Source organism: Sapajus apella, unplaced genomic scaffold (genome assembly GCF_009761245.1).
Source record: "Sapajus apella isolate SASKATOON/1434 unplaced genomic scaffold, GSC_monkey_1.0 scaffold18, whole genome shotgun sequence".
Lineage (NCBI taxonomy): Eukaryota > Metazoa > Chordata > Mammalia > Primates > Cebidae > Sapajus > Sapajus apella.
The window spans coordinates 18,582,244-18,595,299 of record NW_022436958.1 but is presented as its reverse complement, the minus strand read 5'-3'; the positions used below and the strand labels follow the sequence as shown (position 1 = coordinate 18,595,299).

The following is a 13,056-nucleotide window of genomic DNA, read 5'->3' as shown; positions in this document are numbered from 1 at the left end:
TGAAACCTCAAACCTAAGCATCATGCAATTATGGATATCTTCTCCAGGTTATCCTATGGGAAAACAAAATTTGTTACCTGGCTCCTGAATCATGAAATCATAGTGAAACGAAAGAATATGAAAATACCTTCCTTCCTGAAAACACATCAATTAGACATATAATACACTTTTAATCAAAAAGAACGTCCAGAAAAAAAAAAGTAAAAAAAAGAAAAAAGACATTTCAGATGATCAAGAACTGAAAGTTTCTTACCACGTATGTTTGCCTAAATAACTGTTAAAATGTATACTTAAGAAAGAAAAGAGAAAGAAGAATGAAGGAGTAAGGTGCAAGAAGCTATGGTGAATGAAGAAATCAGTAAATATATAGTCAATTATGAAAATGCATTGACATAAAAATAACAATTTTTTGTTAAAACATTAAAAACAAGTATAATACTATGCAAAAATAGCAGAGAAAATGGGAAGACGTGGCTGAATTTAATATGGTATAAGATGCTTGTGCTGTTTGAAAGGAAGTTGGAGATGTTAATTAGCTTTTGTTTCATTAGGTGCTATATGCAAGTTTAAATTTTGAGAGTTACTAAAATAATAGACACGAAACGTTTTTTTAAAAAAGACAAATAAAGAAAACACTTTAAAATCCAAGACAAGGCAGAAAAAACAAAAACAAAGTTATCAGTAGGTGGGTATGTATGAATATTTATATTTATATTAAATATATAGAGAACATGTTATATATAGCATATATTTTATAGAAACATTTATATAACAAATATATTGTATATATAAATATCACATATTTATAGAAAATTTTTATAGAAATATATTCAAATAAAACATCATATCATTATAGTATGTATTACATATAAATTTATGTGTATACAGTATACATATACAGACTAGCACGGGAAATATACACACACATTTCTAGGTAGTGATGACTTCCGATGAGGGAGAGAAATGGAATAGCGTAGGATTTGGAAGAGACAAAGTGGCTGTTTTAGGTTTCTTTCTTTTTCTTTTTATTCTTTCTTTTCTTTTGTGACAAGGTCTCACTCTGTCACCCAGGCTGGGGTGCACTGACATAGATCATAACTCACTATAACCTTAAACTCCTGGGCTCAAGCGATCCTCCCACTTCAGCTTCCCTAGTAGCTGGGGCTATAGGCACATGCCACTATGCCCAGCCAATTTTTTTAAACGTATTGTTAGTAGAGATGAGGTCTGACTATTGCCCAGGCTGGTCTCAAACCCCTGGGCTCAAGCAATCCTCCTGCCTTGGCCTCCCAAAGTGCTGAGATTATAGGTGAGCCACTATGCCTGGCCTATTTTAGATTTCTATGACACTTTATTTGTTTAATAAATACATGAGGGAAATACAACAAAATCTTACTGTATCATTTAAAAACAAAAAACAAAAAAACTCTGAATCTGAGGTACCTGGGTTTGAAGCAACTTTCTGCTTATTTGAAATATTATTTTCAGTATCCAGTGGACTCTTGATTTTTCAGCTTACCTTTTTCATTTTTACCTCTTTGCCACTTATGTATTTCTTTGTGCAACACTTCAAGTATTTACTTTCCTCCTCATTTTCATCATTTTTATCTGTCCTCGCTTTCTATATACTTTTTTTTCCTTTAGCCAACACACAATTCTGACCACAGCTACTCCTAACACTGCTGTCATTTTCCATCCACCACTTCTCCAAATCACAGCAAGGAAAAACACGAACTCCAATGGACAAGGCATTCTGTTAGGTTAGAAGCCATTGCACACAGTCATTGAATATTTATACTCATGCATCCAAATTTTCTGGAATACATAGTTGTTTAAAAAAGGGATTCTCTTTAGTCTTTACACTCCCAGGGAGCAGAAGCTACACCTCATGTTTATGGATCTAATTAAAAAGCCCGCTAAACAGCCTAACTGAGAATAAATTTCTTCAACTGTAAAATAGGGATGATCTTTACCATGCAGAATTGTTTTGAATATTCAAATAACATGTGCAAGTCACTATGCATGTGATTGACACATTCAGAGATGGGAGAGGATAAATAGAAGTATGGATTTTGTCCTTAGTAAACAATAGGATACTAAGGATATAGTAGGCATACTATATTTGTTCTGAATAGCATCCATTGCTCAGAAACAGTCCTGGATATTCTGAAACAGCCATGATTTCAAGAAAGCTTTACGAGTAGATTTTAAAAATCCCAAAGAAATCACAGTTAAACTGAAGAATACTTAAGTCAAAGAGAATATGCAAATATTCTCCTCTCTGAAACACCGCAATCAGACATACAATAGACTTTTAAGCAACAAGAAAGTCCAGAAGAAAATTGTAAACAACAACAACAAAAGATATATTGAGGAACAACCCTAGCAATTCTACTAAATGACAAAAGACCATCCCTATGGAACTCCACTAGGTCAGAAGCTGTGGCAACTTAGCTTTTCTAGATTAATTCTATGAGATGCCTGGGAGTTGGGCACATTACACATCACAAAACTGATCTGATCCAAGGTTCAGAACACATTTTTCTATGAAACACAAGTGAAGCAACTGAATGCTTTATTAAAAGATGATTGGATAAACAAAATTAGAAAAACTATGCATTTGTCTGCTTTACTTACTGTAGTGTTTAAAACACTGGTTCAGCAAGGGATAGGATAAGCATGAAGCTTCCTCCAAGCAACGTAGGTCCTGAGTATCTGCATTACTAAGTTGACATTCCGTATTGCTGAAGCATCTTATCAATAAGCAGCCCAAATAAAAGGAATTATCAAGGAATGACTTGTGATGGAATTAATTATTGTCTTTTAGGAATTAAGAGTCTTTTGATAAACTGAGTCAAGAAATGTGACTAATTAAGTGGTGAAGAGTGTAAAAAGGATGAGCACACTGTAAAAATTAAACCCAATCATGTTTCAAAAGTTTAATATCATTTTTTATAAAATTAAACTTGCAGTATTGAATACATGAGTTTGTTTCTTTGAACCTAAATGACCTTGTACACTTAAATAATTATAAATTGCATGCCAGAAATTGCAATTAGGTTGATGCTGATTTTATGTACAATGTAATTCAAACATAAATTCTGAAGAATGTAAGAACTAATAGAATGTAAGCCAGTTTTCCCATGACCCCAGTCTTCCTCCAATAGAAATACTGTATTATGAGCCCATTTTGTCCAGACAAAAAGGCTCTTTTCATAATACTTTAAGCCATACGTAGATAAATTTAAAACAGCATAAGAAGAATCTTTCAGAAATAATTAATGATAAAATATCCTTATTTTTCATTTTGTATATATTTACAAGTGTATTCACATATTTCTGAAAAGAATAAATATTTAAGTTGAAGATAAGCATTATCAAAATAATTATATTTCTTTTATTTACACCATTTTGATAAATAGAATGAAATATCTTACTATAACAGGACCTATACCATGAAAATGCTAATAAATAAAGTCTAGTCTCCACCTGTTTACACGTAGAGTTATTCAGTTCAATGATCATATTAGGTTTTCCTTTCCAATAGCCATCACATTGGTGAGCTGAAAATTATCTAGGCTTAAATTGACTTTTACTTTCTTTGATGTGAGCTCTTACAACTTTCAGAAATGGAAATAACAGAGGCTAAGTTTTCATTCATTCAGTAAAATGCATAACTTTTCATTGCTGAAAGACATATCACGAACATATTGAACAAATGTTACATGAAATAACTTTGGTAAGAAGTACTTCAGGCTGAAATATATGAAGCTGAGATGATTTTGCTTAGAATGATGTGTCAAAAAGTCAGCAAAAGGAGAAGAAAAGCAATTCTTTATTTTTATCCAAATATATCAGACTTCATAATTTAGTTTCAACAAAAACTTCACCATGTATCATCCAAACCAAGACATTATAAGAGTGAAAGGGAGTGCTACAAATAATTACACAGGTACAACAGGTATAAACTGGAATTTTCCTGGGTAAACTGGGACCTATCATCAACCTAGAAATAAAAGTTAAACTGCAATTACATGCAGAAATCATACCTTTCCCACACACGTGTGGAAAAGATAAAAGAATAGCATTCACTCAGATAAAGTAATTTCAACAACAGTAGTTCTTTCTCACCAATCAGATAGAGTTCTGTTCACATATTATCCCCATCCTGAGCCAGTCACATTTTCTAAATTAATCAGTTCTTACTCCACACAGTCACTTTGCATTACGTTACCCTGTTTTCACTCTTTTTTCTTCTTCTTTTTTTTTTTTTTTTTTTTTTTTTAGATGTTGTGATGGAGTCTCGCTCTGTCACCCAGGCTGAGTGCAGTGGTGCAATCTCAGCTCACTGCAACCTCCGCTTCCCAGGTTCAAGCGATTCTCCTGCCTCAGCTTCTCCAGTAGCTGGGGTTATAAGCACCTGCCACCACACCCAGCTAATTTTTGTATTTTTAGTAAAGACAGGAATTCGCCATGTTGTTCAGGCTGGTCTCAAATTCTTGACCTCAGGGATCCACCCACCTCGGTCTCCCAAAGCACTGGGATTACAGGCGTGAGCCACGGTGCCTGGCCTGTTTTCATTCTCTTAACTGATATTTTGACTGTCTGAAGTGGTCTTGTTTTTGTCTCCTCCCCACTCTCCTTCTGATATACAGTGTTCATGGTGAGCAATGACCTCCTCTGACTTAGTTATGTCCAAATCCCCAGGAACTAAAAATGCCTATGATATAGAAGGCATACAAAAAATTTTTTTGAATGTGTGAATATACTTGGAGAGTTTGTTTTTGGTTCCATCTTCTCCTTGGGACCAAAGACAAATTAAAATGACTCTCCAAAGTAAATTATGGCTCTATTTAGTTTTAAGTTCTTGGACTAAATGATCCGTGCACTTTTTTCCACTGCTGATAAATACATCATGCCCTGTGGACCCCTTTCTTTCTCTGTCACTATTTTGTTCCCTACATCCACCAAATCAGAAAGCTTGGTTATTAATGGGTATAGGGCAATTTGCTCCATTCACAGTGGATGCACACTCAAGACTGATCATTTTGCCAGTAACAATTCCCTGGTATATATTTGCACCTACAGAATTTGGTTGATACAGAGGTAGCCAGAAGGTATTATTATAGTCAATGAAGTGTTGATGAATAATTTGCCAATAATAAAATTATCACAATATTGTTAAAAAATAGGAAATAATAAGAGCCCAAACTAGCAATTAACGACTTACATATTAATGAGAATTTTTTTTAATTTGGGGCAGACTTAAATTACAATTCTTACAGAAGTTTCATAGGAAAACCCGTGATATTCTGTTAAGGAGCACTTTTAAATTTTCATAAAAGTCTCTGCATTCCAAATTTTTATTCTGAAAGTGTTCTACTGATCACTAGTTTTGATTCCTGCTAGTGAGTCATAAATATCAGACTTTGGGATCAGACAAACAGTACTGTTAAAATTATTTGGGTAGACCAGGGATCCAAGACAACAATAAAATCAGTGTGTTCACCAAAAAACTGTGTCTAAGATATCTTCAATTTATCTAATTTTAATCTCTTTCAGGTCTGTGCAAAAACTTCCTCCAGAACGATAAGTGACAGGCATGGGATAGGTTCCCTAGGTGAGGAAAAAGTCTATCCTGTTACAACAAATGTCATAAACAAGAAAACAGAATAAAAAGGAGACTCAATTAGACATACATATTTTAAGCATAAATATTTATCATCTGTTTCATTGCATTGTCATGTCTTCTTAAAATGATTGGTTTTTTAAATGAAGGTAATTTCCGGAAAAAAGAATGAAAATGTTTCCAATTGACTTAGTTTGAAACAGGGACCATTAATGTGTAACTTCACACAGATTCTGATATATTCAATATAACTTGGCTACTGTCTATTAACAATGATTCAGCGTTTGTTCAGAGCTCATCTTTGTATTAGATCTTATACAGAACAGATTTCCAGATTTTAATTCGTCTAGGAAAAGAATAATTCTCAAATTAATCAACAATTATTTCTCCCCAGTACTAGCAACTTTTAAAAATCATAAGAAATGTTCAATGCTATACTAGTACTGGTATGCTCTAAAATTTACAATTAAACATGTAATGATTATATTTTTGCAGGGCCATAAATAGCACAAACTTGTGTGATTCTCTCATATAAAATACAATTGAAAGCCTCCCAGGACCTTAAACAGCAGAAAACATTAAATCAGATTTTAAAATGACAAAAATTTAAGGCTAAAATATTTGGTATTAATAATTAATGCCAGTAGCCTTCCTACTCTAATAAAGTAAACATGCACAAGAACTACAACTTTGAACAAAACATCACAATTTTATCAGATATATATGTATGTATGTATGTGTATGTATATATATATATGTATATGTGTGTATACATACACACACACACAGACATATATTTAGTTTTATCGCCCTGAAAGCTATTCACTCATGTTTGGCTTAATACATATGTTAGAAATGTTGGGGAGAGTTTCTCCCCTTTAAATATATATATATATTTTTTTTTTCGGAATATACAATATAAATATGCCATATATAAATCATGCCATAAAACTAAATGCAAAATTTGCACATTATTGCATGCTTGATGTGATAATACATGCCCATAAATAACTTCCTTATTATGTCCTCCCTTCATAACTGTGGCTTTCTGCACATTAGCAATACTTGGGAAAGGAAGGGTTCTCAAATATGCTTGTAGAACTGGGAGGAAAATATACTTTCAGATTCCTTAGGGAGAGTTACCTCATTGCCAAATATTGGACTATTACTAAATCAAACATTAAATAATTTCTAAGGGAGTGCTTTGTTATGTGAAGCGATCAGAGTTCATTTTTCTTAATTTGGCTGGAAGGTTCCCTTCCATCCTAGCTGCTCCTCCAGCCATCTTTTGAAGCTTTGGTGGCAAATCAGCCACAGACTGGCTCATGGGATCTGATAACATCTTTGTGGTTTTAGATACCAGTTTTTCTTCTGAGTTGCCTGGAACTGAACTTATTCGTTGAAGTTTCATGGGCAAGTCTCCCAAGCTGTAGGCTTTTTCTGAAGTTGTAGAACTCATCCTCAAGAGTTTTTTGGGAAAGTCTTCTCTTCCAGTAATTTTCTGCAGCTTAGATGGTAGTTTTGTAGTAATGTCATCTAGTCCATCTAAGCATTCCACAGAATTATGTCTTTCTTTGCTATTAGTTATGGCTGGTGCTATTAAAGGGGACGACATGAGAAGCATTTCCTCCTGCTCTTTCACACTGTAAGGTGGGGTGGGAACTTCAAATGTTGCATGGAACTGAGAGTAATCAACTTTAAAGAATCCCTCTTCTAAGGAAATTACAGGAAAAAAACGATGACCCCAAAGAACTTCATCTTCAGTATATGATGTTCGAGCTTGACAAGTCATCCCTACAAAAAAAGGAGAAAATTCTTGATAAATTATGCATAGTGGACGCACATATAAAGCCGGTTTGACCTAAATAATTCATTTCACTTTCTTATCTAGGTTTTGTACTGTTTATCTGAAGACTGAATAATAAACTGCATAGATTAAAAGTTGTGCTATAAGTTAATAGTTTTGATACATATACTTTCTTTTGCCAAAAAACACAGGGTGCTGATACTATTCATGTTTGAATGATCATGTATCATTATGTAAATATTAACCACAAACCAAAAGCAAAAGTTGCATAGAATAATTTCAGAACATATGTGTCCCTGTAAGGAAATAAATGGAAAAATCATATAACAATTTTTCAGCATTTAAGAAGCAGTGTCATAAATGAAACAAATCTGACTTTGAATCTAAACTTTAATACTGTGTAAATACAAAAATTAACTCGAGATGGATTGAAGATTTAAACATAAGACCAAACGTCATAAAAACCCTAGAAAAAAACCTAGGCAATACCATTCAGGACCATAGGCATGGGCAAGGACTTCATGACTAAAACACCAAAAGCAATGGCAACATAAGCCAAAATAGACAAATGGAATCTAATTAAAGAGCTTCTGCACAGGAAAAGAAACTATCATTAGAGTATCATTCTATCAGCAATTGACAGAATGGGAAAAAAATTTTGTAATCTACCCATCTGAAAAGGGGATAATATCGAGAATCTACAAAGAAGTAAAACAAATTTACAAGAAAAAACAAAACAAAACAAACAACCCCATCAAAAAGTGGGCAAAGGATATGAACAGACACTTTTCAAAAGAAGACATTTATGCAGCCAACAAACAAATGAAAAAAAGCTCATCATCGCTGGTCATTAGAGAAATGCAAATCAAAACCGTATTGAGATACCATCTCATGCCAGTAAGAATAGCGATCATTAAAAAATCAGGAGACAACAGATGCTGCAGAGGATGTGGAGAAATAGGAACACTTTTACACTGTTGGCGGGAGTGTAAATTAGTTCAACCATTGTGGAAGACAGTGTGGCGATTCCTCAAGGATCTAGAACCAGAAATACCATTTGACCCAGCAATCCCATTACCAGGTATATACCCAAAGGATTATAAATCATTCTATTATAAAGAAACATGCACACGTATGTTTATTATGACACTGTTCACAATAGCACAGACTTGGAACCAACCCAAATGCCCATCCAGGATAGACTGGACAGGGAAAATGTGGCACATGTACACCACAGAATACCATGCAGCCAAAGAAAAAGAATGAGTTTATGTCCTTTGCAGGGCCATAGATAAAGCAGGAAACCATCATTCTCAGCAAACTTACACAAGAACACAAACACCACATGTTCTCACTCATAAGTGGCTATGGAACAATGAGAATGCATGGACACAGGGAGGGGTACATCACACACCAGGGCCTGCTGGGGGGTGAGGGGCTGGGGGAGGGATAACAGGGGGTGGGGCTTAGGGAAGGTATAGCATTAGGAGAAATATCTAATGTAGATGACTTAACCACCATTGCACATGTATACCTACAAAACAAACCTGCACATTCTGCACATGTATCCCCGAACTTAAAGTATATTTAAACAGATACAAAGAAAAATATATGTAACTGAGTATCACTATTTTCTTCTGCAGAGTAAAGCACCGTCAACACCTGTCTTACAACATTGCTGTGAGCATGAAATAACACACAGAAATGTAAAATGTGTCATATAATGTCTATAAATAGGTGACTCAGTTAATGAGAGCTTACTTTTTTTCTCTTCACTTAGCAGAGGCTTGCTATGGGAGTTAGGAGGACAAAGGGTAAATTTTCCAAGTATTTGCTAAACAAATAAAAAGTGATAACATTTATATGTGCTAGAAAAATAAAGTCATTGTGGTGGTTCTATCATTTTGGACCTATAAGGCCAGAATAAACTTTTGCTCAAGTTTCAGAAATCTATATGCTAAAATCAGTGATCTAGTCCATATGACATAGCAAGTTCCATGCCTGCTCTAGGAATATCTGGAAATGGATGCTGGCTGTCAGATGTAAATTTTTTCCGTTTATCAATTATGTCCCTTGGATAGCATTTGCCTCATGGTATTCTAATGTATTCAATTTTGTTCTCTTCATAAATCATTTATTTAGATTTAGTTACAATCAAATCAGTCAACTTGTGAATATTCATTTTGTGAAGACTGGAAGTACTAGAATAAATTAAAACCATATATCACGTTTCTGTCTTATATATTACAATTTTCTAAGTAGTGAAATTCAGCAATTTCTCTATTTTAATAGAAATCTGTCAGGCTTCTATTAAAGGCTACTAAAATGTAAGATGATGATGAATTTTTAAAGATCACTCCTTCAATAATTAAGTATAATTTAAACAAGTGATGATAATTTGTCCTCATTCATTTCCATTCTCTCCCATCTAAGTAATTTCCATTGTTTTTAAGCCTGGCATAGTTTGAAGGAGGGGAATATTCTGTCTTTTTTCTAACTGACTAGTAATCAGACATACAATACATATAGATAATTAGGATATAATATATAATTAAGAAGCCACATTCGAATCTTTCCAAAATCTTGCCTTGAGTATTCTGTTATATATTACCAAATAATTAGTGGTTATCACTACATACTATTTTTTAAGACAGTTTCAAAATAAATTCATGTAGTAAATTAGTATTTATCATGTGGCTGGCACTGTGTTAGGTGCTCTCTCATCTTCTCTTTTTTTTCCTTCTAATCCTCAATATGGTTCTGTTAAGAAGATATTATAACTATTTTAAAGATGAGAAATTTGTACTCAGAGAGGTTAAGTCTCTTGACCTTTCTTGAGCACAGATTTAATAAGCTGCAGAGAAAAAAATGTATCATCCTATTTCTGTGTGGGTTTTTTAAAAATTGTTGTTGATATTTTACTTTGCCATAATGCCCCTAATATTTTAGTTAGAAATCCAGTTATCAGTTAAACTCTAATGGTGCAAATCTGACCATGATCAAATATCCGTGTTTATAAGCAATTTAATGTGAAGAATAGCCCCCAGAAACATATGTAAGATAATAAAATTAGTTTAAAAATATTTAGTGTAAACGCACACATAGCAGCATTCTGGATTTTTCTAATAACTTTCTAGCCTCTAAGCACTTCATAAGAAAAACCGTAGATTATCACTTAATCAGGAAAAATAAAAGATGTTTTTCCTGATATATTTACTTGGTTTTCTTTTGGGGGAGAAATTTAAAGATAAAAAAAATCTAGAATAAAGAATAAATATCTGATGTTATTCATTAAGATATGAAATAATAAAACAACGTGGAAGTAACTTATATTTTCTCTCTAAAAGCAACCACTGTCATTCTAAGTGTCTTTCCAGTCCAAGACATTAATTTAAATTTAAGAAAAAAAGACTATAAGTATACTTTTACTGAATCATAATACTTCCTTATAACCTTTTTTATTTTTATGTGTTTTGAGATGAGGTCTCACTCTGTCATCCAGGCTGGAGTGCTGTGGTACGATCTTGGTTCATTGCAGCCTTAACCTCCCCGGGATCAGGCGATCCTCCCATCTCTGCCTCCCGAGTAGCTGTAACTTTTGTAACAAGGCTTTGCCATGTTGCTCAGGCTGGTCTTAAACTCCTGAGCTTACGTGATCTGTCTGCCTCAGCCTCCCAAAGTGCTAGGATTACACACGTGAGCCACCGCACGCGGCCACATTTTTAATTTTAAAAACTTCAACCATTGAAAATTGATGTCAGGCAGAATTACACTAAGTGAGGTAACATATTCAATATAATACAGTGTTTTAAAATATAAGAAAAGTTTGTATATTTGTCCTTTGATTAATATAAACACATATATATATATCGAGTAAAAGTAAATTCAGATTATTCAGTCTGTTCAATTATTTCTAACAATCACAAGTAAATTTTGAAATAAAATTTGACAATATCACCATCCTACCCCATTTCATTTTGGTGGCCTTTTTTTACATTGAGAAAATAACATTAAATTAAAAATCAGAATTTTGTCCCTGCTTTTACCGTTACAACATACCACATTTAAGATGCCCTTGAGTTGTTTCCTATAAGATTATCAGAAGCCATGGAAAGGAACTACAGACACTTACATGGAGGAAAAAATTGGGAAAATAAAATCTTAGAAAATTTTAACATTGGGAAAACATGCCATCAATTATTAAGGTACTTAAAGCGCTATGACATCTACAGTGGAAATATTTCTTGGCATTAAAATACTTGTAATCATTGTTACTGAAATTCCAATGCATGAGTTTGACTGAAAAAGAAGGTGGAGAATCTATTTTACTATATAAACTTTACTTATTTCCACAGCAAACTCACATAAATGAGGCAATCTGAAACATAATTTAAAAGTTTATGAATTTGGCTGTCACTGCCACGATTAAATAGCTTGTGAAAATTAACTAAAGCTCTCTTACCCTGTTTTCTCCTTTATAAACCAGAGAAAATATTATCTTCTCTTATAAACCTACTGAGAATTTGAAAGTAAAAGACAAAGAAACTTGCTTGGTGTTTAGGCAATGCTCATTCATGACTAGTGTTTTTATTGTTCTGTAATAGTCACTTGCATTTCCTGTTTTTCCTGAAAATTAGTAAGGTGCCTTAATATGTGAAGAATTTTTACATATTTGTAATTTAACCATATTAGCAATATAGAACATTAAGAATTAAGTTTAAAAGTCACTGACTATGATGTATCAATTTTTTTTTTTCAGGTGGGGTCTTGTTCTGCCACCCAGGCTGGAGTGCAGTGGTGGGATCAGAGCTCACTGCAGCTTCAAACCCCTGGGCTCAAGCAATCTTCTCGCCTCTTGTTCCCAAGCAGCTGGGACTACAAGCACAACACACCAAGTCTGACTAATTTTTAATTTTTTGTAGAGATGGGGTCTCATTATGTTGCCCAGGCTGCTCTCAAATTCCTGGCCTCAAGTGATCCGCCCACCTCAGCCTCCCAAAGTGCTGGCATTACAGGTACAAGCTAGTATGCCTGGCCAGTAATTTGATTTTAAAATTGTCAGGCAATTAAACATTCAAAATATTTAAAAATATAGAAAACAGTTACATTACTGATATTTCCAACTTTTAGGGTTTCTCAACATTTTCCACCTAACTATCCCTCATAGCAGAGGAGACTATGAACATGTAGGGTGTATTAAAAGGCTTGCAGCAAGCAGAAGGGCTAAAATCAATGCTAATGCTATGTTAATCATACCAAGAACATTTGCCAGCACTTTAACCTTTGTTTTTCTACTGTTTCTGTCCTGATTTAATTGATGTAGGTACCTAAATAGCAGACATTTTAAATTCACAATCGTAGCTTTAAAATCTGGTTTCATCTCAGGATATTATGAATTTGCAATCAATATATGGATAAGGATATGGAAGACTTATAAATTGGATAACAGAAAAATGTCTATGTTTGCCAGTCTGCATCTTAGACAATGAACTAAGATAAGATGTAATTGAGAGACTACTTCTTTTTGCAAAAGTTATCCCAAAATGGTGATGAAAAAATAAAATGCAAATTTCAACTGAAAAGATTTAAAGTAGATATCATTATGTTTTCTAAGAACATG

The 13,056-nt window shown here is 33.7% G+C and overlaps 1 protein-coding gene across 2 annotated transcripts in view; it reads right to left on the bottom strand.

The window, feature by feature from the left end:
* Positions 1–5,345: 5,345 nt before the first annotated feature.
* The window catches only part of KCNJ3 (potassium inwardly rectifying channel subfamily J member 3), a 145,550-nt gene continuing 137,839 nt past the window's right edge, over positions 5,346–13,056 (bottom strand). For both annotated transcript variants that reach the window (XM_032286430.1, XM_032286432.1), the window contains one exon: positions 5,346–7,423. In XM_032286430.1, the coding sequence (XP_032142321.1) occupies positions 6,837–7,423 (587 nt within the window). In that variant the 3' untranslated portion in view covers positions 5,346–6,836. The remainder of the gene's footprint in view (positions 7,424–13,056) is intronic.